The sequence below is a fragment of the Salvelinus sp. IW2-2015 genome, linkage group LG11, assembly GCF_002910315.2.
Source record: "Salvelinus sp. IW2-2015 linkage group LG11, ASM291031v2, whole genome shotgun sequence".
Lineage (NCBI taxonomy): Eukaryota > Metazoa > Chordata > Actinopteri > Salmoniformes > Salmonidae > Salvelinus > Salvelinus sp. IW2-2015.
In genome coordinates, this window is record NC_036851.1 from 21,831,870 (window position 1) to 21,859,742 (window position 27,873).

General features: G+C 41.2%; 2 protein-coding genes across 6 annotated transcripts; both read right to left on the reverse strand.

Annotated features, from left to right (window-relative positions):
• Window positions 1–1,031: 1,031 nt before the first annotated feature.
• On the reverse strand, window positions 1,032–11,490 carry sh2d5 (SH2 domain containing 5). Of its 4 annotated transcripts, XM_070445596.1 has the most exons (11): window positions 11,338–11,490; window positions 10,089–10,201; window positions 7,403–7,517; window positions 6,052–6,132; window positions 5,811–5,885; window positions 5,580–5,726; window positions 5,255–5,455; window positions 4,916–5,111; window positions 4,673–4,778; window positions 1,907–2,066; window positions 1,032–1,805 (listed from the first exon to the last, which is right to left on the reverse strand). In XM_070445596.1, exons 3-11 carry the CDS (start codon window positions 7,454–7,456, stop codon window positions 1,599–1,601), a joined length of 1,227 nt encoding a protein of 408 aa, XP_070301697.1. In that variant the 5' UTR covers window positions 7,457–7,517; window positions 10,089–10,201; window positions 11,338–11,490; the 3' UTR covers window positions 1,032–1,598. The 4 variants fall into 4 exon arrangements, with proteins under 4 accessions (XP_070301697.1, XP_023852180.1, XP_023852181.1 ...); XM_023996412.2 differs by lacking the exon at window positions 10,089–10,201; XM_023996413.2 differs by lacking the exon at window positions 10,089–10,201 and having other exon boundaries at window positions 7,403–7,543.
• An 844-nt stretch (window positions 11,491–12,334) lies between these two features.
• On the reverse strand, window positions 12,335–17,841 carry LOC111969980 (heterochromatin protein 1-binding protein 3). 2 transcript variants are annotated; one of them, XM_023996418.2, is made up of 12 exons: window positions 17,633–17,841; window positions 17,016–17,091; window positions 16,025–16,220; window positions 15,773–15,932; window positions 15,540–15,677; window positions 15,287–15,358; window positions 14,856–15,007; window positions 14,530–14,620; window positions 14,263–14,422; window positions 14,002–14,113; window positions 13,650–13,802; window positions 12,335–13,532 (listed from the first exon to the last, which is right to left on the reverse strand). In XM_023996418.2, exons 2-12 carry the CDS (start codon window positions 17,080–17,082, stop codon window positions 13,088–13,090), a joined length of 1,746 nt encoding a protein of 581 aa, XP_023852186.1. In that variant the 5' UTR covers window positions 17,083–17,091; window positions 17,633–17,841; the 3' UTR covers window positions 12,335–13,087. The 2 variants fall into 2 exon arrangements, with proteins under 2 accessions (XP_023852186.1, XP_023852185.1); XM_023996417.2 differs by having other exon boundaries at window positions 14,856–15,010.
• Between the last annotated feature and the right edge of the window lie 10,032 nt (window positions 17,842–27,873).

The window sequence follows — 27,873 nt, forward strand, 5'->3', positions numbered from 1 at the left end:
TTAATTCTCTCTCAAAAAACTCCCGTGGCTTATTTTTCAAATTGGCATGTTTTGTTTCTAAATATCTGCACAAGAGTGAAGGTTTCATTGAGTTGTGAGATAGTACTTTTGCACATATAACACACTGTGGCTGAGGAAAGGCACTACTCCCAATATAAATTAACCCCAAATCAATGTAGTTCTCATCATATTTGTGCCTCTTCAATGGTCCAACGTCCCTGTCTGTTGTTTGATGCTTTCCCGGGTAAGGGGGCAGTAGCTCTTCGGCTGCATCAGATTCACAACTGTAAGTGTCCATGCTAGCTGGGCTAACAACAAATGTAGAATTACTGATGCTAGCATTGGAGGTGCTCGTGGAAGCAGAACAACTTGTGTAGTCGACTTTTGCAGGTGTAGTACTGCTGGTAGTAGCAGTACTACCTGTAGAGTCTCTATGGACGTGGGCCTTAGTTTTTTATTTTGACCATTTATCAATTTTCAAGCAAACGGAATGAGCAGCAGATACTGTTATGGGTGTAAGATGGCACAGTGATGCCATCTGTTGGTAAATGTTCATTACTGCAACTCATGTGTTTTACCGGGGTGCTTGAGATACCCGGAGGTATTGTGATGTACGGAACAAGACTGGTTACTCGCATCAATGGCTCTGTCTCGTCATTTAACATTCAAACAGATACGTTTGGTTAGCTGGAATTCCCGCGAGAGAGTAACGGTTAATGTGATTGGATGCTAATTATTTGACTTGACTACCTGTATTTGACATTGTGTTGTTATTTCGCTGAACACTAAATGGTTTAATTTTATTTTTGGCAGTGAAACGAGGCTACTCAGGCGAGAAAAAGAGCTCACCCAAATGTATAGCCCCGTTGGAAAATATAAATGGACTGTTTGAAAATTTGAAGATTTATATTTTATTTTTTTAAATATGTGAATCACATTTTATTTGGTGTACCCCAGTTTGGGAATACCTGGTATACAGTATACAATATGGTAATGAATTATGCATAAAAATTTAAAACACAACAATACACTTTCGTTCAGCAAGTACATTTATCTGTAATCAAAATGAAGAAATGCTGCTAGTTCTCACAGAACACTTTAAAAGACGGCAGTGAAAAACACAAATTCAAAAAGACAGCTGAACATGAGTCAGAGTTAATGTACAAAAAAACCTTKGTCTGCAAAATCTATAAAAAATGTCCCTATATAGTCTATACAAACACACACATAATATTCCTACGTTTTAAAATATTGTAATTAAAATGTATTAAAATAATATAATTCAAACGTAGGTGAAGTAAAGTAGGTGCAGCTAAAAAACAGAAGAATATACTCAAACACACATAGCTTTTTGACATTAAAACATCCCTACATCCCAGAGCCTAAGTATCAAAATGCTACTCTACTTATCACAATTCACCTGCTGGAAGTAAATTTGATAGTTAGAGTTGTGTTTCTATCAGAAATCTGAAAACAATAACAAAAGTGAAGCATGCAAGTTAATTAATTATATTATATTTAAGGTGTCAGTGTAACATATGGTCAGTGTCTTTTAGAGAATGAGATACATCGATCAATCCAATGATCAGAAATTACTTTTAAACCCATTGTTTCCTCTGGGTATATTTTGCATTCTTTCTTTTGAGGCCTTGGTGTAAGGCTAAAGGCAGTGCCTTAGCAACGTTCTCCTCCCACTCATAGCAGTGGTTCACACGAGCACAACTCAGCAGACAGTCCAGCTCCCCCTTGATATCGGTGCAGTGCTCTATCAAGGCAGCAATGGTGCTAAATTCTATGTGGCAGTTCTAGTATAACAACATAAAAAATACTAATTACTACATTGCTAGAGGAAAATACATTAAACTTAAAAGCAAGTCAAATATGAATAATTGACAAGACCGCTCACCTCGAGCAGGTATTTGCCGTTGGAGGTGTTGTCTATTAGGTGGGTGACCAGTCCAGAAGAGAAACGAATTATGAGAGAGCCACAGCCAGGTCTCTTAGGATGGGGGCACAGCAGGTACGACCCCAGGACATCCTCTGCAAGCAGGGAGGAGCTGCTGTCACTGCAACACATGATAAGGATTTAGACCCTTATCTCCCGGGTGGCGCAGTGGTCTAGGGCACTGCATCGCAGTGCTAGCTGCGCCACCAGAGTCTCTGGGTTCGCGCCCAGGCTGGGCTGGGTTCGCGCCCAGGCTCTGTCGCAGCCGGCCGCAACCGGGAGATCCGTGGGGCGACGCACAATTGGCATAGCGTCGTCCGGGTTAGGGAGGGTTTGGCCGGTAGGGATATCCTTGTCTCAGTATGTAAAAAAAAAAATATATATATATAGAAWWTTTTTTATAAAATGTATGCACTCCACTGTAAGTCGCTCTGGATAAGAGCGTCTGCTAAATGACTAAAATGTAAATGTAGAGACCACTGACAGTTCAGATGAGTTCTCATCAAGTGACAGTGGTGGAAAAAGTACTCAATTGTCATATTTGAGTAAAAGTAAAGATACCTTAATAGACAATGACTCAAAAAGTGAGTCACCCAGTAAAATACTACTTACAGTGGCAAGAAAAAGTATGTAAACCATTTGGAATTACCTGGATTTTTGCATAAATTGGTTATAGCATTTGGTCATAGCATTTCATCTGATCTTCATCTGATCTTCAACAGACAAACACAGTGTGCTTAAACTAATAGCACACAAATTATTGTATTTTTCTTGTCTATATTGAATACATCATTTAAACATTCACAGTGTAGGTTGGAAAAAGTATGTGAACCCCTAGGCAAATGACCTCCAAAAGCGAATTGGAGTCAGGAGTCAGCTAACCTGGAGTCCAATCAACCAGACGAGATTGGAGATGTTGGTTAGAGCTGCCTTGCCCTATAAAAAACACTCACAAAATGTAAGTTTGCTATTCACAAGAAGCATTGCCTGATGTGAATCATGCCTTGAACAAAAGAGATCTCAGAAGACCTAAGATTAAGAATTGTTGACTTGCATTAAGCTGGAAAGGGTTATAAAAGTATCTCTAAAGCCTTGATGTTCATCAGTCCACAGTAAGACAAATTGTCTATAAATGGAGAAAGTTCAGTACTGTTGCTACTCTCCCTAGGAGTGGCCGTCCTGCAAAAATGACTGCAAGATCCCAGCATATCATTCTCAATGAGGTTAAAATAAATCTTAGAGTGTCAGCTAAAGACTTACAGAAATCTCTGGAACATGCTAACATCTCTGTTGACGAGTCTACGATATGTAAAACACTAAACAAGAATGGTGTTCATGGGACGAAGTTCGCAAAAGAGCACCTGGATGTTCCACAGCGCTACTGGCTAAATATTCTGTGGACAGATGAAACTACAGTTGAGTTATTTGGAAGGAACACACAAAACTGTGTGGACAAAAAAGCCACAGCACACCAACATCAAAACCTCATCCCAACTGTAAAGTATGGTGGAGGGAGCATCATGGTTTGGGGCTGCTTTGCTGCCTCAGGGCCTGTACAGCTTGCTATCATTGATGGAAAAATGAATTCCCAAGTTTATCAATACATTTTGCAGGAGAATGTAAGGCTATCTGTCTGCCAATTGAAGCTCAACAGAAGTTGGGTGATGCAGGACAGGACAACGACCCAAAACACAGAGGTAAATCAACAACAGAATGACTTCAACAGAAGAAAATACGCCTTCTAGAGTAGCCCAGTCAGAGTCCTGACCTCAACCAGATTGTGATGCTGTGGCATGACCTCAAGAGAATGGTTCACACCAGACATCCCAAGAATATTGCTGAACTGAAACAGTTTTGTAAAGAGGAATGGTCCAAAATTCCTCCTGACCATTGTGCAGGTCTGATCCGCAACTACAGAAAACGTTTGGTTGAAGTTATTGCTGCCAAAGGAGGGTCAACCAGTTATTAAATCCAAGGATTCACATACTTTTCCCACCTTGCACTGTGAATGTTTACACGGTGTGTTCAATGAAGACATGAAAAAGCATCATTGTTTGTGTGTTATTAGTTTAAGCAGACTGTTTGTCTATTGTTGTGACTGAAGATCAGATCAGATTTGATGACCAATTCATACAGAAATCCAGGTAATTCCAAAGGGTTCACATACTTTTTCTTGCCACTGTAAGTAAAAGTCTAAAAGTATTTTGTTTTAAACATACTTAAGTATCAAAAGTAAATGGAATTGCTCAAATATAAAAGTATAAATCATTTCAAATTCCTTATTTTAAGCAAACCAGAAGGCCCAATAATAATTATATATATTTAAATTTACATATAGCCAGGGGCACACTCCAACACTCAGACATAATTTACAAACAAAGCATTTGTGTTTAGTGAGTCCACCAGATCAAAAGCAGTAGGGATGACCAGGGATGTTCTCCTGATAAGTGCGTGAATTGGACCATTTTCCTGTCAAAATGTAACGTGTACTTTTGGGTGTCAGGGAAAATGGAGTAAACTGTACATTATTTTCTTTAGGAATGTAGTGAAGTAAAAGTTGGCAATAAAATAAATAGTAAAGTACAGATACCCCCCCAAAAATACTTTAGTAGTACTTTAAAGTATTTTTACTTAAGTACTTTACACCACTGTCAAGTGAACACTCCATAAAATACACTAGAGACTAGCATCAGTGTGAGTGAGGTAAATGCAAGAGAGAGGACTCACGTGGCAATGCCAGCCCAACACCACACTGCTTGAGCCAGAGCTTCTTCTGTTTCAGCAAGGCTCGGGGCCCGGGCTCTCCTCACTGGCATTTTGTCCTGCCCCTTTCCTGTTTCACACACAAGAAGAGAGATTCCTTAGCATCTTGTGATGATCCCATTCCAAGTGGTCCCTCTAGGGAATTATTTCAACATTACCTAATGAATTGTTTCACTCTTGAAAGTGCTCTCTGCACACTTGGCCCACCTTCTGGAGAGTTTAGCTGATCCTGGAGGTGACGTTGTTTGTGAGGGCTGTAAGTGAAGGAGCGATAGGCCCCTGAGCGCAGTACTTTGTTGCGGATGGCTCTCTTGCGCACCAGGGAAGGAGAGGAAGTGAAGACCTCCTCTTGGCTGCTTGGTTGTTCCTCAGTTGTTGTTCCGTTGTTCTTCAATGGGAAGACCTACAATAAAGACCCATAGAAAGTATTAACTGGCCAACTGCTAGGCCAGCAAAATGTACGGGCTCAGCAAAGCAAATAAAAATAGCACAGTGAAATAATACTTTCACAATTCAGTTAAAACTTAAACACAAGTTTGTCCTGACCTTTTCCCCTGGGAGTAAGCCCTGAGTGGGGGCCCTTCGGAATGACACAAGGGCACTGACACTGAGAGGGAAGCCCTGGTTGAGGAGGGAGGGGGCACGGCTGGGCAGTGGGCCGACAGACTCATCCTGCGCCTCCTCTGGGTGCTTTGCCAGGTAGGACAGCTGGAAACAGCGGCACAGCAACAGGTTCAGGAACTGGGCCTGGGAGAAAACAACATACCAACAGAGAGACAAATCAGACACAAGAAACTGCAGCTTAACAGACACACAGAGGAAATTTGTTGACAATCATCTTGGGAGATAAAGATCCAATACAGGTTCTTACTGCTCTGGCATGCCTAGCCTTGAAAAGGTGGCAGTATAGCTGGGCATCAGCGCTGCCGGGGTTGTGGGAAACAAAGGCGAACTGGGCTTCCAAGGGGTGGGCAGTGGAAAGGGAGACCCTTCGTAGAGCATGGGCCATGAGGAGGGTCTACAGACAAGGAAGGGGAAAGTAATTCACAAAAGGAAAGAAATTATGTTGTTGACTTTTAAGACTGGGAATTTAAACTCTTACCGTCTCATCTTCATCATACATCTTCACCCCTTTGATGGAAAATTTAAGGGACACAGACCTCCTTTTCTTGCATGTCTGTGAAAAAGAAATTTCAACACCTCAGGCAAAGCTTTTTGTGTTTGCCTTCTTTGACTTTGGACTGTCTAGAAATTCCACATCTCCACCATAATAAGTTGTGAACAGTCAAAATCTGTTTTAATGTACTGCTGCTGCTTTCTAACCTGTCATTACCAGCACCTACTTTGAGAGACTTTAGCTGTGTGTGCAACTGCTGCATCTGATCGTCCAAACAGCAGTCGTCCACGTGAAAAGAGCCAACATACTATATAAACAAGAAAGACTATGTTACACATACTATAAATTGTTGATTATAGATAAACACATAATGTAACCAATTAACAAGGTCTTAAAAGGGGCAGATTATAAGGGAAGTAAAGTCCACACAGATTTCATCCTCTTAGGACACACTTTTTTTTTTCAAACTAATATACTGAACAAAAATATAAACGCAACACGCAACAATTTCAAAGATTTTACTGAGTTACAGTTCATATACGGAAATCAGACAATTTAAATAAATCTAATCTAATCTATGGATTTCACATGACTTGGAACACAGATGTGTTGGTCACGGATAACTTTTTTTTTTAAAGGTAGGGGCATGGATCAGAAAACCAGTCAGCATATGGTGTGACATCTCCTTCGCATAGAGTTTATCAGGCTGTTGTTTGTGGCCTGTGAAATGTTGTCCCACTCCTCTTCAATGGCTGTGAGAAGTTGCTGGATATTTTCAGGAACTGGAACACGATGTCATACACATCGATCCAGAGCATCCCAAACATGCTCAATGGGAGACATGTCTGGTGAGTATGCAGGGCATGGAAAAACTGGGACATTTTCAACTTCCAGGAATTGTGTATATATCCTTGCGACATGTGGCTGTGCATTACCATGCTGAAACATGAAGTGATGGTGGCGGATGAATGGCACGACAATGGGCCTCAGGATCTCGTCACGGTATCTCTGTGCATTCAAATTGCCATCGATAAAATGCAATTGTGTTCGTTGTCCGTAGCTTATACCTGCCCATACCATAATCCCACCACCATGGGCACTCTGTTCACAACGTTGAAGTCAGCAAATTGCTCGCCCACACGATACCAATCACGTGGGCTGTGGTTGTGAGGCTGGATGGACGTACTGCCAAATTCTCTGAAACAACGTTGGAGGCGGCTTATGGTACAAAGTGGCCTACAAAGTACATTATTTTAGAGTGCACATTACACAGGTGCACCACATTTTAGAGTGGTGCATCTGTGTAATGATCATGCTGTGTAATCAGCTTCCTGTCAGGTGAATGAATTATCTTGGCAAAGGAGAAATGCACACTAATAGGGATTTAAATAAATGTGTGCACAGAATTTGAGAGAAATAAGCTTTTTGTGCGTATGGAACATTTCTGGGGTCTTTTCTTTCAGCTCATGAAACACAGGACCAGCACTTTACATGTGTTTATATTTTTGTTCAGTGTAGTAACCAACTCCTATATGGGGAGGAAGATGTGTTTTGCTCTGTCAGTGGATATGGCTTACCTCAGCTGACCTTGTAACTGTGCCATCCTCCCTGACTGGTGTCTCACCCATCATTCTCACTCCTGAGTTAGCCTACTTCTTTATGCTGCTGTTTCTGGAGGAGTTCCCCTGAGTTCTGCAGAATCAGAATATAGCAGAGAGCTTTACAGCACCCAGCATGATCAACATTAGACATGTGAATGATGTGTCATATGCACTGGCCGGAAGTGTTATTTTCCCCATGTGAAAAAATGCTTTTGTAGGCAGGTAGAAGTGATAAAATGAGCTGTGAACAATTCAAACCTTTTCATTTTAAGCTAGAAACAGGTATGTTTGGTGAAATGGTGTAAAGTACTTAAGGAAAAATACTTTAAAGTACTATTTAAGTCCTTTTACTTCACTACAATCCTAAAGAAAATAATATACAGGACTTTTTACTCCATACATTTTCCCCTCACACCCAAAAGTATTTCTTACATTTTGAATGCTTAGCAGGACTGGAAGATTGGAGGAGTCCTGCTGCAACATCATCTATCAGAGCAGTCATCCCTCAGGGTCTACAATGTCATCTCTCAGAGCAGTCATCCCTCAGGGTCTACAATGTCATCTCTCAGAGCAGTCATCCCTCAGGGTCTACAATGTCATCTCTCAGAGCAGTCATCCCTCAGGGTCTACAATGTCATCTCTCAGGAAAAGTGGGGGTTTCGAAAGGAGTGGACGTTTTGAAAGGAACCATATAAGGAGAGGTGTGGGTTTCGAAAGGTGCCACTCAAGATGTCAGTCATGGTCTGCAGAGATGACAGTAAGGAATTTTAGTTATCCCCCCAAAAATGTCTATTCACTCATTGTGAGCTGTGTCTTTGAACGTTACCTACTGGTGACCATGTATGTAACGTTACGTTTTTCGTAAATGTAAATACTAGCTAATGTTAGATACCTGAACTTGAACAATGCATTATTTATTATTGAATATTTTAAATAATAATAATAATAATTGAAATATCAAGTCATTGCGGTTCTAGCAGTTATGGAATTCCAGCACTTCTAGTGTTAAAAGACTCCTTTGAATCGGCACTTCTCCTTATATGGTTCCTTTCAAAATCCCCACTTCTCCTTATATGGTTCCTTTCAAAATCGCCACTTCTCCTTATATGGTTCCTTTCAAAATCCCCACTTCTCCTTATATGGTTCCTTTCAAAATCCGCACTTCTCCTTATATGGTTCCTTTCAAAATCTCCACTTCTCCTTATATGGTTCCTTTCGACACCTCCACTTTTCCTGAGAGATTCACTGCACTGAGAGATGACATATCAGTAGGTGGCAGCATAGAGACCCTGAGGGATGACTGCACTAAGAGATGATGTCGCAGCTGGATCCTATTGGAAAATTGTCCAATTCATGCACTTATCAAGAGAATATCCCTGGTCTTCCCTACTACCTCTGATCTGGCAGAGTCACTAAACACAAATTATGTCTGAGCGTTGAAGTGTGCCCTTGGCTATCCATTAAAAAAAAATCAAAAAGGAAATTGTGCCGTCTGATTTGCTTAATATAAGGATTTTGAAATTATTTATACTTTTGATACTTAAGTATATTTGAGCAATTACATTTACTTTGATACTTAAGTACATTTAAAACCAAACTCTTTTAGACTTTACTCAAGTGGTATTTTACTAGGTGACTTTCACTTTTACTTGAGTCATTTTCTATAAAAGGTATCTTTACTTTTACTCAAGTATGCAATTGGGTACTTTTTCCACCACTGGTATGGTGGTAGATGTCTTCAGCAATTTCCAAAATTCGAGACTGTCAGGTCATTATCTGCCCCTTCTCCTCTTGGCCATATTATGAAAAGGTTATGTGCACCTGCAATCTAATAGGTTGTTGCGTTGTTGTGTTTGAATCTTCTAATTAATTACATGCCACACATTTTCAGTAGCATACAAATCACTATTACTGGTGTGGATTTAACCAGATGTAAAAATGTATTCCATAGTCTACATCATTCAGAGCATGCAGGTATCACCCATTAGTCTGCAGGGTTGGGTAGGTTACTTTCTAAATGTAATCAGTTACAGTTACTAGTTAGCTTTCCAAAATTGTAATCGGTAAAGTAACTTTTGGATTAACCGAACTCAGTAACGTAATCTGATTACATGCAGTTACTTTTAGATTACTTTCCCCTTAAAAGGCATTAGAAGAAGACAAAAATGTATGTTACCAATTGAACTACATCTATTGCAGGATAAATCAATGTTAAAGTTTACATAGCTGGCCATATATGGATGTTAAATGTTACTTTATGGGTTGGTTATGTAGGCTTCTTCTAACCCATCTCTTCCCCACTACATATAATAATACGATTAAATTATATATTTACATTAAAAACCAAAGTCTATCAGAATTCCAGTCATTCCAATAAATGTTATACCCCTTGATCTTCAAGAATAGGATTTGGAAATATGGAAGTATAGATTAGCCAAATTGTTTTGCTTGAGCCTAATCCCAAAACGAAGGATTTATTAGCCAGCCCTACTCTGTTGTTAATGATTTTGTTGTCATGGAGGACTGATTGGGCTCATTGATTCGAGTTGAAAAATAAATGCTGCGCTCATGGAATGGCGTGCTTTGAGCACTACTGAAAAGTACTATTTACATGTGAAAAATGAATACCATATGCTGCATTTGCTATTGGCCTATTGTTTACCTTTTTGTTGGTGACACTTTGATATCTTGATAGCAGTTTAAAGGGCAAATCCACCGATGAAACAATAACAAAATCGTTTCGCCGCCTCTGTTTTGGTAGGCTGAGGGATGGGCCTGGAGAAATGTAACCACTCTCAGATTAATAGACAGAGATATGGATGCAAGGACTGACCATCCATGATATCAAAATGATTGTTTTAACCATATTATGAGGCTATACGTGTTTGTTTACATTTACAATGTTTACAAACATTGGATAAAAACAAGGTTATATTTTGGGTTCTCATGGAGTGTGAAAGTTGAACTAAGCTCATGAGTTCATCATTTATAAGTCAAAAATTGGATGTAGCAGCAACAGATTTCCCCTTTAAGTCTATCAAAAGTGTGCGAGTAGGAACGTGTCCATTACGCCTATGGGTCCATTTGTATTCCATAGGCTGGGATCCGCACCATGCAGCTGTTGCAAGAGCGCATTTTTCACTGGCTGTCCACTGGTTTCAAAAACAATGATTGATAGGCAGCTTAAACTTCTTGAATGCAACCATTATCGGGTTCAAATACACGTTAAGATTTGTGAACAGCCATCCACAACAACCACAATCCGTAAGGTGCAAATAGCTAAATGAGAGAGCAGCAGTGTGATTCACATCAATGCGCTATGTAGATATCAATAATAAGTGATATCCGTATCGCCGTAGACTACACTGCTGTCATCCTTACCTCCAAGCGTTTATTCAAATTGGATAATCTTTGGATGCTGACAACAGTCGCACCATTGGAAGACATACATTGGATTGTAGCCCACAAAAGCCTATTCCTGCTCTTCTCCCGCGATCGATCAAACACATTTCGTGTGTCATCATAGTGGTCTCTGATTTGTGGTCAGACTCGCTCAGGTGGAACAAACTTAAATGTGTGCCTTTTTTCAATGCTGATTTGAATGTCATTGASAAAACAGAGAAGTGTCAAAGATTGTTTTTTGCAAACATCCTTTCTGAATTTAAAAGTAATCCTTGAAGTAATCATCTAGTTTTTCAAAAGTATCTAATCTGGTTACAATATTTTTGCTGGTAACAGATAAGGACCGTTTTTGTAATCTTACATGTAACGGATTACATGTAATCCGTTAGTCCCCAAACCTGTTAGTCTGTTCTATGAGCGCAAACATTTATGCAAGGATTCAGTTAAACGCAGGTACAGCTTTGGCAAAGTAAACATGTCAATAAATCAATGCTAATCAAATCTCTTACTTTAGGGCCACAACAACGCTCTTTTCACTTCCGCACTCTTGTACTCCGGACCCCGTTCCACTGTTCCAAACTCTGATTTCCCCTCCCAGTCAAAGGTATCTCAAAGGTATCTCGCCCGCCCCGACTCATTTCAGAGTTGGCTATTCACCGGTGTGTTTGGGCGGGACTAGAAACGTTTACCTTTCGAGACATATTTGAGATTATGAAAACACGTTTTTACGCACGATGCGGCGATATAAATCAGCCCATACGCAAAGGCATTTCTGTAGCCCATATTGATGGTCCATACACTCATTGCGTAACATAGGTGTAGACCTAGATATTCTGTTGCAAAAGGTTTTTTAAACGGAACGAAATGGAGTGACATACCTGCATTTGTCTGAAAGACACTAGTTTTAACTAATGATTAATACACCCTTCACTGATTTGCAGCAGCCCATCCACCCTGAATTTAAATGTATGTTAATTTCATAATTTCCCCCTTGTTCATCAACATGCTCAACATTGGCATAAGTAAACATGTTATGCATCTCTCTGAATGAGAGGATTTACTTAATGCACCAAATAATGATTTACAAGCTGTATGGCCATGGGCCTAATAAATTGTAAAGTTATGGTCTATTTAATAACCCTTTACTCAAACTCTCCAGCACTTTATTCATGAGTGAACCAAATTGACATCTATGGATTTGTATTGTGTAGTATTTAAAATGTATACTTCAGCTCCAACAGCAGACACTATTTAGTGTTTGTCTCCCCTTGAGACCATGACAGAATGAAGGAAGTACAAATATAGCTATTTTAATAATGACTTGGGAAAAAGCATAACATAAAAGGGTACACACATGCATGCAGGGTATGAGCTACGCTCCTTCAAAACAAAGTGTCTTATTCCCAATCTTTCACTATTACACAGAATGTAGAAGAATGTATTGGTCTGTTTTCTTTTCACTTTATAGGACACAACCAATTCACTTTGATTAGCTTGTTTGTTTACACACACACACTAAATAAATCCCCTAATACTATGCAGTAGTACCGAAAATCACAATGACAAACAGTGCTTCCTGATCAGTTAGTCTGCAATCAAATGAAGTATTTTAACCACAGGCCCAGCGATGGATATGTTTCACTCATACAATCATTTAAATAACAGAATTTGTAATAAACAATAATTCATTACATGAAAAAAGTTGGCTGTCATTATGCTCTCAAATTCACTTAACAACATAAGTCTCAATATCCTTTAAGATTTGAGTTCACTCCAGATTAAATGTAGAGAAATCAAAAATGTTGTAGAGGAAGAAAGTTTCCAAAATGCTAAACAAATTATTTGATAAAAGGAATGTGTCCAGGTAAYACATGGTAGAGTGGACTGGGATGAAATGCAAAAAGTAAAAGACAAGTCACTGATTCTGGATGTCTGCCTATACATTATCAAAATTAAGTGTGTGAGGGAAATAAAAGTAGTGATGGAAATTTCACAATTCTTTACCTAGGCAGTTTTACATATTTTAAGAGGCCATTCTACACAATGGAGATTAAAAGTTGGGTTCACAGAAATTGAACAGTTCCCAAGTACAGTAAATTGACATTAACTAATAACTGCCACATCCCAATCCTACAGAGAAAATAATTCTATAGCCCCAAACTGGAGGAAAACAATGATGCGAAAGAGAGCATGGATAGAGGCACAGCACCGCTGTCTTCAGAGCTACACTTAAACTTCCGCTGCTGGGCAATAGTAAACTCACTTCTTCCCCCTCAGGGACTTGCGAGCTGCTGGCTTGGCCTTCACTGCAGAATTGGCTGCTGCCTTCTTTGCAGGAGGTGACTTTTTGGGTGTTGGCCGCTTCGATGCCTTGCTCATCAGCTTTTTGACAATGGGTGTTTTGGGCTTGCTCGCAGGAGCAGCTTTCTTGACTGGTGGGGGTGCCTTGACTGGTGGGGGTGCCTTGACTGGTGGGGGTGCAGACCTCTTTGCTGGGGGTGCAGACCTCTTTGCTGGGGGTGCAGACCTCTTTGCTGGGGGTGCAGACCTCTTTGCTGGGGGTGCAGACCTCTTTGCTGGGGGTGCAGACCTCTTTGCTGGGGCAGCTCTTTTTTTGCCCTTAGCCCTTGACTGACTTGCCGACCGAGACTTCTTGCTGGGGGGGGGGCGACGCGCTTTAGGTGGTGGCCTCTTCCCAGCTTTCCTAAGGATCGTATTGAACAAATACACCGATAGTGAGTTTCAAATGGTTCACTGCTATGTATGACAATATCAATCAAAATATTCTCATTGGATTAATTTCACTTGACCTTGGACTCACTTCTTAGGAGGGGGTTCATCATCTGAGTCCTCTTCCTCGGACGAGTCCTCTTCCTCATCAGAGTCCTCATCAGACAAGTCAACCCTCTTTCTGCGTTTGTCCTTCTCCGCCACTTTCTGCTCTTTCACTTTTTCAGGGAACAGAATGGCTGGGCTGTGGAATAAGAAGAGACAGTCTGATCTTTAACCTTTCTGTTCCAGGTGAGTGAACTTCAGGAAATACTGTTCCTGGTATAGCACATGCAATGCAATGATGTAGAGGGCAGCAATATACGTCACACAGTAGCAATGTAATGATGTACAGAGGGCAGCAATATACATCACATAGTAACCTTCCTATAGTAGTGTTCTACCTGGGGTAGTAAGGGTAGCAGAGCTGGTAGGTTCCGTTTAGCCCATTCCCAGTGATCTGATCCATCCAGCCCATCATTTTGCACTTCTGCAGGGTCCTCTTCAGGTTGTTCACTGAGGGAAGAGAAGTGCCCAGGGTCAAATAAGCATCTTTACATCTCTGATTTAACCTAGCTAATGAGAGCGCTCCTGCAGTTGCAAGTAGATATTTACATCTTGCCAAAGCAGTGTTTCTCTTAGGAGAGTCAGGGAGCAGGTCTTACCCACACGGTACTCCATGCTGTCCTGGTTTGTCTCTAACAGGAATTTGCGGAGTGTGGTGGTGCTGCAAGTCTTGGGTTCGTTCATTGCCACAATGGCTGTCATGATAGCGTCCTCCAGGGGCCCGCCTTTAAGCAGGAACTTGCCCCCTTCCCGCTTCAGCTGTGAGAGAGTAAGAGGGGGTGAGATAAACACCTCATACAACAGAGATCCAACATCAGACTTCATGAAGTACACCGAATTGTGCATTCCTTTAGTATAAGGCTAACCTGAAATGTTCCAGAGGCACCTTTTCCAGTGATCTGCTCAAGGTGACCCTTGTCCACAGCTCTCACCAGGGCACTCTTTAGGATATCTGGCCTAGGAATGAAATAGTGACTGCATTGGAAATTCTATTTTTACCTCCACCAATACACACCACTAATGGACATGCCATAGTTCAAAGGTACTGCATTAAACATTCTGTAGATTTGGGTTGTGCAGAGGGTTGCATTGCTATGTCAAGTAATACTGTAAGTTAGCATGTGTTTACAAACTCCAAACAGAGAATAAGAGACCCCACCCATCCCAATATAACAGTAAAACAGGTATTTACCTATGCTCCACGTTGAGCTGAGGGAAGTGCTGCTCCACATACTTCTTGATCAGGATATAAGACGCCTCTTTGGGCTCACATAGCCGTGTGATGATCAGGGGCAGAGCATCCCCAAGGGTCTCTGCCTTCAACCCAGGTGCCACGATGATCGGCTTCTAGCACCAAACCATCACAATCAGAATCACTGTCAAACAAAGTGGTGCTCTGTAGCTCAGTTGGTAGAGCATGGCGCTGGCAATGCCAGGATAGTGGGTTCAGTTCCAGTACAAAAAATGTACGCAAGCATGATTTCAGATAAAAGTGTCTGCTAAATGGCATATATTATCTAATTTCCAAACTCTGCCTGCTCAAAGCCAATGGAACAATCACATAATAGTCAATTGTAATTGTTAGTGTTGAAGTTTGTAGATAGGCGACTGAAAATGACCTACCCCTTTAGCAGTTGGTTTATTAGGGGACTGCTTCCCAATGGTAAAGCTCCCAGAAAGGCCTTTACCCTTTAGCTGTGAGAGTGAATAAAATGGTAAAGCAACAGGAGTACGCAGGCAGATAAAACACCAGACACACAGGATATAGGGCACCACAACAAGTAACCCACAGATCAAAAACACTAAAACTTCTGCCTACCATTTGCAATTCATGTTAATACATGGTAAGCTTTGGTCAGTGATAAGGACTCCTCACCTGTTTGACGGTGCCCTTCTCCAGCTGCCTCTTGAGAGCCTTCTTAAGGAGGAATTTCCTCTTCTCTAGGTTAGGGTATTTCTTCACAATGTACTTCATGACAGAATGGGCTGAGGCCCCAGTCTTCTCCTTGCAGGACTGCAGAGGAAATATGATGAGTTGCAGGTGTTGCATTCGTGGGGAATAAGGGAGAACTACATAATACAAAGGTAAGTGTGTTGTTGTGTACAGACCTCAATGGCCTCGATGAGGATGTCGTCCATCTTAGGCAGCTGCATGGTGGAGGTGCTCTTATTAGTGAGCGTTGCACGTTTGCTGGCAGACATGGTTGCCCAGGCGGGAATGGCCCTTTTCACTGGCTTCTTGACTTTCTCTTTCACTCCATCCTTCTCTCTGCAACCAACCAACAAAACAAAGAGCAATTAAACATTCAGCTACACCAATATGGAAGCAATAACCACAGGGTATGTGCACAAGCAACTCACTCTTTCTTCTCAGACTCTTCCCCCTCAGCAGTCTTCTCTCCAGTCGATTCATCAGCTTTCTCTCCCTCAGGTTTCTCACCATTCTCTTTTGTCTCGCCTTCACCTGTGCCCTCCCCCTCCTTGGCTACTATGGCAGCAGGTGCCATCTCTTGCTCCTCCTCAACAGAGGCAGACTCCTCAGAACTGGCATCAGGCTCTGGAGAGAGATGTGGGGGGAGGGAGAACGACAAGAGATTGAAAACGTAAATTCAGCAAGCAGATGTCATGCTTTATTCACATACCACTCAACATGAACTCAGAACAATGTCAAATATTTGTGAAGTCCAATTCCACTCTTAAACCACTAATATGAAAGGATTCGATAAGTGACTATGACATATGGGACTCAATTGGGGCAAGAATCAAGTCCTGCCAAGTGGCTACCATATTCACTCCTAGCCTGTCAATGCTGGGTACATATGAACCAATGATTGATAAATAAATAGATCTATCTATTACACACACTAGATGACACATGGGGGCGCTGTGTTGAAGCCACCTTGACTCCATCATCTTGGCACTCCCCCACAATTGTAAAAAATAGTTTGGAAGCCATAGAAATAAAATGTTATATTGTCATCGTTTTTCATTTTTGCCAAATTTATTCTATTACAGACATCGCCAATCCCCAGTAGTGGGGACAGTAACATTAGTAATCTTAAAACATATACTTTTTTTTTTTGTATGTTTAGCTCACATAATATAACTTTTAAGTAAGCATTATGGTGTATGTGAGCTAAACATAGAACAAATATATAAAGTATATATTTTTATTTTATTTTTTAGAGATGACTAATTGTACTGTTTCCACTACTGTGGAGTCCCAATATGGTCCACAATTTGCTTCAAACCTCTCAAATGCCAATACATAGCATCAGCAATCTAGGGTTTATATACATCATTGATATGAACACCATAGCCTTCCTGTTCATGTTGAGATTCTTGAACTCACCTCCCTCTGGTGCAGCCGAGGGGGGCATCTCCTGGGGTGGTGTCCTAGCTGCACGACGTATAGGCATGACTCCAAACTGGTGACCAGAGATACAGAGGATGAATTAAAACATTTCCTTTGCATGGTTAAATAAGTGATTAACTGTATTATTAAAATCACAATACAGTTTGATACAAAGCAACTTAGCAAGACCCAATGGTAACCTCATGCAGTCGTAAAAGTCACCCACTGCTTCTGCTATCCATGTGCGAGGCAACGTTAATCATGGCCTGTGCACTCATCAAATGCAAGTTACTGCCCTTTGCAAAAGTACATTATCGACCAAAATAAATAAAACCAAAATAAATAAGGAGTGTGCAATATTCTATGAAGTTTTGGAATGGTGGGGGGCATGGAAATAGTTAGCAAAAAATCATAACGAGAAGATGCACGTCCTCAGTAATAATATGGCCATTTTGTTCATTTACCCTACACAGTAATGGCGCTGCATAGAGCTGATGGTAAATGCATCGAAATTGCATTGGCAAAGGAAAAAACGGTGCATGCATTTTTGCCAGAGCTCTATCGTCAAACACTTTTTGCAGTTACTAATCATGTACAATGATTAAAATTCTTACCTTTCGACTCTACAAAGATGTTGAAATAAAAACTGATTCGCTCTCCTTTGTTTAGAATTCTGTTTACGTGCCCCTCCCCCTTGAACGTACACGTAGCGTCGTGGTAAGGTATTGGGCACGTTCCAAAATAAGTGCAGTCGTCCTGCGCAGATTTTGGGCGCGTTCCTCTGCCCAGGCGTTGCTGACTGACGCCTGACAGATCTTACAACGCATCCATAGGTATTTTACGTATCAGCTAAAGGCTCGGACACACCGGTACGTTTGACGTTCACGGGTACATCGAACGTTTGCCAGCCGAGAATATTTAGCACATCTGAACAGTGTTGGCAGTCAATCTTTTTTTCTTCTTCTTCAGACGGCAGATCACCGTCCGTCAGCCTTGTTAAAATAGTCCAAACCAGAAGGTGGCAGTAGCGTCGCTTTCTTAATCTTTATTGTGAATGTCCCTCGGCGTTACGCTAGTGGTAGCCAGAAGAATGGGCATTCTGAGCACAGATAGAACAATGAGCCAATGTATAAAAGTGTGAAGCATCCGGTTGGCGGATCCACTCATGACCAAATGTGGTCAGCCCAGTGGCCAGCAGCGGGAGTAGATGAAGCTAGTTGGATTTTGGCCAACATTATGCTAACTTTCTCATCGATGAAACGTTTGATCTCAATAGAGTTTTCGGTTACCAAAACTAAAATCTGTTACAAACATTGGACAAAGTTTCGTAGATTTTACCCTGCGTTGTTTAGGAGCGCAAGGGTGAATTGAGTTATTGCACACTTCAGGTTAGGCGTTCTCTAAAGAAAATATGCAAATACGTGATACATCGCGCCAATAGGATCTCACTGGCTCATGCTTGCCTCTTCCCCCTCCTTGCTTGTTCTGCCCACTATGACTGATTTGATCCCATTGGAAACGACAGGCTGTGGTCTATCTTGGGTTAGTTATAAATATATTTGTTCTGAGTTTTTTCGGTCAGCCACATCTGTAGCCGCATCATTTGGCTTTGTTCACCTAAAATAGTTCCTCATTCGAAATGCTTGAAAATCGACCTAGAATGAAGAAAATGCATATATCTAATGTAAAGCCCGAACAGTAGGCTACCAGTATGTCAGCTTGTGATATGCACCTTAAAATAAAATGTTTATTAGATCGCCAGCAAAATGTATTATTTACTGTCTTCAGAGAATGATTTTGTAATTTATTTGCAGATAATTGTTGTTTGAAGCTCAAAAAGTAGTAGCAGCAGTTTCTAAACCCAGAGGCGAGACTTCCTGGAACGCTTGCGAAACAGACCATGCCGGGGTTTGAGGAGTCAATAATGAGAAGTGAAAAATAGTTCCCTTAGTTGTTAATTTTCTCGAAATCCAACGAGACAACCTGGATTCGAGCCAATGTCTTAAGTAGTTGAATATGTTATTACTCCAACCTCATGAGTGACAAGCTAACGCGTTTTTATTTTCATCAAAACAACTATATCGGAGTGCTTTTGAATTGACACATGCGCAGTTCGGCGCGAGATGACCGTTAGACCTAATTACGTATTACTGCACATGAGTTTAGCTAGCCAACGTCTTCATGACATCGTCTACAAGCGTTATCTGCGATTTATATCGGGAGAAGCAGTTTCTGCATATCTTCATACTGTACTGTCTTTGGTAGCAGTATGCAAATCATGAAGGCAAATAAATGGATCGTTCACCGATGCGATTCCCAACATTCACCAAATTCGCGAAAGACTTATCACTAGTAGCCAGCCAATGTTAACAAACTAGCTGCGCCAATGCGGCTACTGTTGTACAAAGCACTTTTGGTAACTAGCCACATTGTATTTCTATTAATTTAACATGCATTTTATCAGGGAGTCATACTGAGACCAAGGTCTACTTTACAGATAAGCCCTGAATTACATAAATTACAGAAAATACACACATCAATATATAAATACAGAATGCAAGCAGAAACAATAACATGGTCATAAAAAACTAACATCAGTAATAAGATCCTTAATCAGCTTTCTTAATTATCCTAGAGGCACCAGAACATCAAATTTAAGAACATGTTGAAGATTGTTCCACAAATAAGGTGAAAGAAAACTAAAAGCTGGTTTACCTAACAGTAGAGACCAAATACGTTTCCAGCGTTAGCCATCCCTGCGACCGGTTGTGGTAACTCATATGTCTAAAGTTTAGTAATGATGTTAAGTATAGTGGGACTTTTTGTTAAAGGGCTTTACAAATTAAAACAAAGCAATGTGTCAACCCATGTAACATGGAAGAGGGACAACAAACCTGGTAGAGAATGCAGTGATGAGTACTAAAATTGTCACAGTAATAAAACGTAGTGTACTATGACTAACTGAATCTAACGGCTAAATGAATGCAGCTGCCACTTCATTATACAGTGCATTCGGAAAGTATTCAGACTCCTTGACTTTTCCCACATTTTGTTACGTTACAGCCTTATTTAAAAATCGATTAAAACAAAAACAAATCCCTCAATCTAGACACACAACGTCAAAGCAAAAACAGGTAATTTTTTGGTGCAAATTTATTAAAATTAAAAACTTAATCACATTTACATAAGTATTCAGACCTATTACTCAGTACTTTGTTGAAGCACCTTTGGCAGCAATTACAGCATAGTGTCTTCTTGGATATGACGCTACAAGCTTGGCACACCTGTATTTGGGGAGTTTCTCCCATTTGTCTCGGCAGATCCTCTCAAACTCTGTCTGGTTGGATGGGGAGCGTCGCTGCAAAACTATTTTCAGGTCTCTCCAGAGATGTTTGATCGGGTTCATGTCCGGGCCACTCAAGGGCATTCAGAGACTTGTCCCGAAGCCACTCATGCATTGTCTTGGCTATGTGCTTAGGGTCGTTTTCCTGTTGGAAGGTGAACCAGTCTGAGGTCCTGAGTGCACTGGAGCAGGTTTTCATCAAGGATCTCTCTGTACTTTGCTCTGTTCATCTTTCCTTTAAAAAAAAAAAATCCCCACAGCATGATGCTGCCACCACCATGCTTCACCGTAGGGTTGGTGCCAGGTTTCCTCCAGATGTGACACTTGGCATTCAGGCCAAAGAGTTCAATCTTGGTTTCATCAGACCAGAGAATCTTGTTTCTCATGGTCTGAAAGTCTTTGGGTGCCCTTTTGAAAACTCCAAGCGGGCTGTTATGTGCCTTTTACTGAGGAGTGGCTTCCATCTGGCCACTCTACCATTAAGGCCTGATTGGTGGAGTGCTGCAGAGATGGTTGTCCTTATGAAAGGTTATCCCATCTATACAGAGGAACTCTGGAGCTCTGTCAGAGTGACCATCGGTTTCTTGGTCACCTCCCTGACCAAGGCCCTTCTCCCCCGATTGCTCAGTTTGGCCGGGTGGCCAGCTCTAGTAAGAATCTTGGTGGTTCCAAACTTCTTCCATTTAAGAATGGAGGCCACTGTGTTCTTGGGGACCTTCAATGCTGCATACATTTTTTGGTACCCTTCCCCAGATCTGTGGCTCGACACAATCCTGTCTCAGAGCTCTACGGACAATTCCTTCGACCTCATGGCTTGGTTTTTGCTCTGACATGCACTGTCAACTGTGGAATCTTATATAGAAAGGTGTGGGCCTTTCCAAATCATGTCCAAACAATTGAATTTGCCACAGGTGGACTCCAATCAAGTTGTAGAAACAATGATCGATGGAAACAGGATGCACCCGAGCGCAATTTCGCGTCTCATAGCAAAGGGTCTGAATACTTGTGTAAATAAGGTATCTTTATTTTTTATAAAATGACCAACATTTCAAAAAAAAAATTCACTGTCATTATGGGGTACTGTGTGTAGATTGATGAGGGAAAAAAAGCTATTTAATCAATTTTAGAATAAGGCTGTAATGTAACAAAATGTGGAAAAAGTCAAGGGGTCTAAATACTCTCGGGAATGTACTGTAGATGGTTGCCATAGGACCAATAGGAATGTCGATTGAATAATCTGCTTTCTACCATTTAGCGAGAGGCAGGACCTATTTCTATAGAAGAAGCCGATTTGTATTAACTAATGAATATATGCTTTTAAGTAGTTGAACATATTACTCCAACTTCGTGAAAGTGACACACCGACACATTTACAATTTGATTATATGGCCTCACATGCGCAGTTCGGCGCGAGACGACCTAGACTCAATGACCTGTTTCTACGCATGAGTTTAGCCACAGATAGAACAATGAGCGGTTTTGTTGTAAAACTCTTTGGTTTAGCTAGCCTGTGTCGCCATGACATCGCCTACAAGCGTCACCAGGAATTTCTATTGAAGAAGCAGTTTATGCCCATCTTCATATTGTACTGTTTTTGCTAATTCCTGATGATTTAATAATGTTACTAGCTGCAGCTAGCGAACTAATGTGCAAGTGCCCATTATCAAACCAAACAAAAATGCTTCTTGAAGCACGAAACTCCATTATCTAACAGATGTAAAAGTTGTAAAGACTTGCTCTACAAAAAAAGATGTAGCTATTATCCAGTTTAATTGTTTTAGTTAGCAATTCAGATGAAAAGGGTGTGGATTACACAGTGAAAAGGCCCTATTTTTTGTTGTTGTTTTGCTCCCCTTTTGCAGAGGTCTGTGCTCTCTGATTGGCCAATCTCTACTGACAACCGAGTGGACCAAAACATTCTATGAGTAGAATCGGCCAGAATGGTCGGTAGGTAGACAGTAGTCATGTCAAACGGTACTGGCGGGGTTGTGAAAAACACAACAGGCATTGAGCGCATTTGAGTGCTAAGGCTAAAGCAACCAACTGTAGACGAAAGTCGAGAATTGAAGTCAGGGGAGGTAGGTGCAACTTCGACAACCGAAAGTCAGACGCTAACTGTGGTTTTGTAAAAAGCAAGGTTGAGATCAACATGGCAGTGTTGTTTATTAACTTTTTGGGGGTGGGGTTTCCAACCCCAATATCATTAACGCTCAAACTAAAATCCTGTGTGTACATTGTAAAATCAATGAATGAGAGAGCCTCATATCGCATCCATTTGTTTTTATCCACTAGCCTGCTATATATGAATCACAGCAAAGTTGGTTCCTGTTTCAGTAATGTTCCAGTGGGTCAAACAAAAACACCCTGATTGGGTGACAACAGAGCCTCCCACAATGCAGGCGATGGCTGCAGGATGAAGTTGGCAAAGAGCAATTGCAGAAACTTGCAGTTGACTGCAGTCAAAACTTCATGACCTTTGATCACATGATTTTGTAAAGTTCATGCAAGGCGCAAGTCGGACAATTTGAAAGGCAAAGATGGGCCCTGACTTGACAAAAGTGATCCACTTGAACGCACCCATTCTTACCAGTGTGTTTTCACCTTAACCACATATGTTATAGCAATCTGCCAGTCGATGACGTGGCATGCAACATTGGTTGATGTATGCAACATCAGAGCAGGGGAACGAGACCCACCAGGAATGACATTGAGACGCTATAGCAATCTTCTACAAGTGAACACAAAACAAGATTACTTGGAACTCAAATGTGGTGGCATTTAAGCCATTTAGCAGTTGCACTCTGCAACTCAAAAGATTGCTATATTGTTGATAAGATGTTACACTTCTCCAGGCATTAAATCAGATTATCTGTAAAAAAAATATGTAAAAAAAGACAACCTGGAACACCACTTGTGGATCTGCAAAGCATCTACAAATGTTCCAGGTAGTCATCATTGCAGTCACACTGTACAGATGAGCAGATCTCAAAAGGCCTGGAGAAGTGTGTAACATCTCAGGAACTAGGGATGCACGATATCAGAAATGGCCGATATCAGCTAAAAATGCCAACATCGGTATCAGCCTGATGTCTTGTTTAACGCTGATGTGCAATACCGATGTCAAAGCTGACGTGCATACCTATATAACACAGATAGATGAGAACATCTTGCATATAACGTAGGTACATGACGTAATGACGGCACGTAAAATTTTGCGCTACACGTGCAACACAGCATTCCTAACCTAGCCCACAATGTCTGCTGTGTGGATCGAGCAGTCAACAAGTCGAGCAGTCATTTGAAAGAGTAGGGAAAGTTCAGCGAGACAACTCAAAGGCAAAATCCTTTAACTCCAAGATAATGTAATTCATTGCCCTTGACAATCAACCGTTCTCTGTCGTGGGTGATGTTGGCTTTTGCCAACTGCTCGAGTACTGGTACACTTTTTTTGACGGGGGGGGGGACTATTTTTCAGATTTTGCCATATCGGAGTTACAAAGTAGTAGCATCACATTTGGACCAGCAATATCAACCCCATAAGGATGCTGAGTCTGACAGCAAAGTGGGTCGTCAAGGATTTCATACTGAGGAAAGTCAAATTGCATGCTCATGAATATGCTGGTTGTCATACCGCTGCTGCCATTTGAGAACATGTTTGAAACTTGAACACACTAGCTAGCTCCATTTGAACAACTGACTCTAGAAATAAGATCATCAACTGCGCCTGCAGTAGACGTGATACCCTCTGTCATGGTATTGAAACACCTGCTCAACAAAACTGGCAGGGACGTCAACAAATGTGCACAAAATTTGAGATAAGCTTTATGTGCGTATGGAACATTTCTGGGATCTTTTTTTTCAGCTCATGGAACATGGCACAAACACTTTATATGTTGGGTTTATATTTTTGTTCAGTGTATTATTCGTATTCTAATTCCTAATTCTAAAGCCATCGATTCTGTCACAACAATGGAGTGTGCATGCCCATTCTGACTTCGTCAATGCTAAGCTAACCAGTTAGCTAGCAGCTAGTGTGTGACGTAAGTGCTGACTAGTTTATATCAAGTGAAGATGGCCCCTTTTCCCGACGAGGTGGATCTTTTTACTGGCCCACATTGGCGAATGAAACAGTTTCCCCCGGCAACAAAACTGCCCACACAGGCAGTATTACCCGTTTCTGCTCCATTTCTTGTGTCAGTTTCCGTGTCCATATCAGTGGATGCGACATCTGGTAGGTTTGTGTCTGTTAATGTGTCCTTTTTGTCATTTGTAGTCGGAGGCTGATTCCCAGCAACAGCCGCTCCATCTTTTTTGATCATTTACTTTCACCCATCTTGAGTGTTGCACCCTGACAATGGTGCCTCCGTGCCTCACAAATATTACCACACCATCTTGGCCAATGACTACTCCCGGTCCTTTACACTCTTGACAGTCAACTCGTTTGTAGTACACTTTGTTTCCAGTCTCGTACTTCTCATCGGTGGGTCAAAGCTGTTTACGCAGAGCCCTGCGAATTCTCTCTGAACACTCTGCTTCAGTGAACGCTTTTCTTGCCGCATCTCAAATCAAATGTCAACAAGTACAGAGGGAAAATTAGGGTTCGGCCCAAAACGTAGTTGGTATGGGCTGTAGCCATGAACACTGTGCATTGAGTTTTTTGCCATCAAAGCCCACTTTAGGGCTGTTTTCCAGTCACATTGTCTTGCTTCACTTCTTGCTTCACTTTCAGCATAATCTCTGTGAGTGTTCGATTATGTCTCTCCAGAAGTCCATTGCTCCATGGACTGTATGCAGCAGTTGTCTTTACATCCATGTTGTAATTTCTCCAGCCATTTTTCTTATTTAATTATTATTGAATTCTCCTCCATTGTCACTGTACAATTTCTGGGGTGGGCCATGCACACTTATCCAAGAATGAAGTGCTTGACAATTTCACTGGGTTTCTTTATATTCACAAATGCTTCCAGCACTGAAGTGGTTGATTATGTGAAGGTACCAAACACTTGGTCCTAGCTCGTGTAGATCTACAGACACGGTTTCATTGTACTTGGAAGCCAGTGGCAAACCAACAGCTGGTCTGGGCTTAGGTTTGCTGTATTCTGGCATGTCTCACAACTGAACTATCTGCCGTAGAATGGAAATACTTACATCATTATTCCCAGAACTGCTGAGTAATTTCTGAAGTCTGTCAACTGTAGCATGTCAAAACTGTTTGTAAAGTTTTAACAATACTAGTTTTTCCTGTTCTCTGTGACTGTTAGAATCTCCATGAGCTCGGTGTCTGTAAGAATTTCATTTTTACATGGACTCTGTATGATGTCATTGTCTAAAATGTTTACACAARAGTGGCCTGAGGTAGTAAGTTCAAGGGTCACTGGTTGTTTAAACATCACTGCCATGTCATTTTTATGTCTAGTACAGCCCCTGCCTTCTTGAGGGAAGCTTTGCTTAATAGTAAGGGGATATCTGTAGGGACCACCTCTGTTTCAATGTGACACTTAGTCTGACCAATTTTTGCTGGTATCTTGACTCTCTTGGTAGGATAGACGATTCTCCAAATTTGAAAGCTCTGTTGCTTGGTTTCAATCATATTTCGTATGAGATAGCCATCAAGGCATTTTGCACCACACACTGTGCGTGTACATGCAGTATCAATCACAGCAGATCCTAAGGATTCAACTATAAAGATCTCAGAAGCAGATTTGTTTGAAAGCAGTGTAATGTTACACTGCTCTCTCTGTGTTTACATTTTCCTCTGTTAGTTAAACGTGCTCATTTTTATGAGGAGTCTTTAACCCAATGGTAAGTGCTTTGACAAATAGCACATTTTGATCTCCATCCATACCTGTCCAGTGGATTTGTGCCGGGCAATGGCGCCCTCGTCTGGTTATCTTGAGAACGTGACTTGTTGGCGCCCTTTCTCTGACGCTCAGTGTAATATGCAGCGTCACTCACTTGCATTCCATCTGTTATTGGCGCAAGACGACTTTTCACCAAAGTATTTTTAGTGCGGACTTCATTGACTCAAGTCAGCACAGTACAAGCAGTCAAAGCCAACCGTATCTCCCTACCATCCAGACAGGCAGTATCTAGCAACTTGAAAGCTGCATCCAGGAGAACCATGTCGTACTTGCGCATCCTACCTATTGTACCGCTGTTCGAAATCAATTATGTAGTCCGTCAACGCAGCCGAAATGTCTCTAGTAACTGTCCGTTTGAATATGCCCTGTAGGCACCGTCTTTCTCTTTAAAACAAATCCTCAAAGGAGGGATAATACCACAAGTGCTTGCTTTTTCTCGTCCAGATAGTAAATAGTAAATAACCAGTGTCCAGATTCCAAGTTCATTTTCCCAACTTTCATACGACCACTCCTCGTTGAAGCGAGGTGGCACATTGTAGTTATTAGCCATCTTCTGCTACCAACGTTAACTTAAAATGACAACGACTCGGTTCCAGTTTAACAACGTTCACTAAACCATATTTCCACAGTACATGGTTGCCATTGCACTCGGGCCAGGTCCATCAGCAGACTTCCGCGCATGCGTACTAATAACAGAGTATAGGGATAGTTAAAACATTAATTTATCAGTTATTTGGGATGCAAGATGATTTTTAAACCAGTGATTTTGCACTGCGATGTGCTTAACCGGTTCCCATAGAATGCCAAATGTTGAAAATTCTTCTGAAKTCCTGAAAGTGACAACGTAGCAATTCTAATTGAAATGCTGCAGTATAGTATCTGGGATATGGCGCTCCCAGATATGCTTACCAGTCACCAACCTTTGTCCTGCAGAAGCAAGACACTGTAGACTACAGCTCCAATACCATACTGGTTTCCGGTCTGTCAGAAGGTGAAATTGTCTGAAATGTGATCAAAGAATGGTGTGATACAGGCTCTCTTACCCACCTACATTTCTGCAGGCTGTATGCGAATGCTTTTTGCAGATGTTTGTGCTCATCCACTACAGTTGACAGTCACTTCATTGACTCTACACCTGAATCACAGGTCAAAGATACAAGAGCATTACATAGGAATTCTGGCAAACATCCTAAGGCAATTTAAGACATGCAAGATATGACTTGTCCTACATCATTCATGCCTCATCAGGCTCAGCTATTTCGTTACAATATTTCCTCACTCGTCTAAGGGGTATAAAATAAGATGTAGGGTCAATTCCTGTGGAGGAAAAGGTACTGTCGATACTTAACTTTTCAATCAAAAAGCATTAATAAAAAGGAACAAACCGGCAACTCTTGGAAGACAATGGAAGTTGACTCAAATTTTTTGTATTTATGAGAAAATAATTGTTCTAGTTAACTTCCATTGTCCTACAAGAGTTACTCAATATCTTTCAGAATCCCTATACTGTAGCCTCATTTTAGAGATAAATGCTTGACACTGCCACACTTTCATCTTCAGACTGTATCGCCAGCAATGTTAAAACACAGTAACAAATCTTCACATTGCAGTGCAGACATCACACTCCACAAAATCACCATTGCATTTGCAA

Bases quoted from the DNA above. Each gene is read 5' to 3' on its own strand.
- sh2d5 (XM_023996412.2), bottom strand. From the start codon at position 7,456: ATGATGGGTGAGACACCAGTCAGGGAGGATGGCACAGTTACAAGGTCA. The intron at 6,133-7,402 runs GTAAGCCATATC...TTGTTTATATAG, and splicing joins CAGTTACAAGGTCAGCTGAG to TATGTTGGCTCTTTTCACGT. The intron at 5,456-5,579 runs GTAAGAACCTGT...GTTTTCTCCCAG, and splicing joins AGGCTAGGCATGCCAGAGCA to GCCCAGTTCCTGAACCTGTT.
- LOC111969980 (XM_023996417.2), bottom strand. From the start codon at position 17,082: ATGCCTATACGTCGTGCAGCTAGGACACCACCCCAGGAGATGCCCCCC. The intron at 15,359-15,539 runs GTGAGGAGTCCT...TCACTCTCACAG, and splicing joins AGAAGGGCACCGTCAAACAG to CTAAAGGGTAAAGGCCTTTC. The intron at 15,011-15,286 runs GTAGGTCATTTT...GTTTGGTGCTAG, and splicing joins ATAAACCAACTGCTAAAGGG to AAGCCGATCATCGTGGCACC.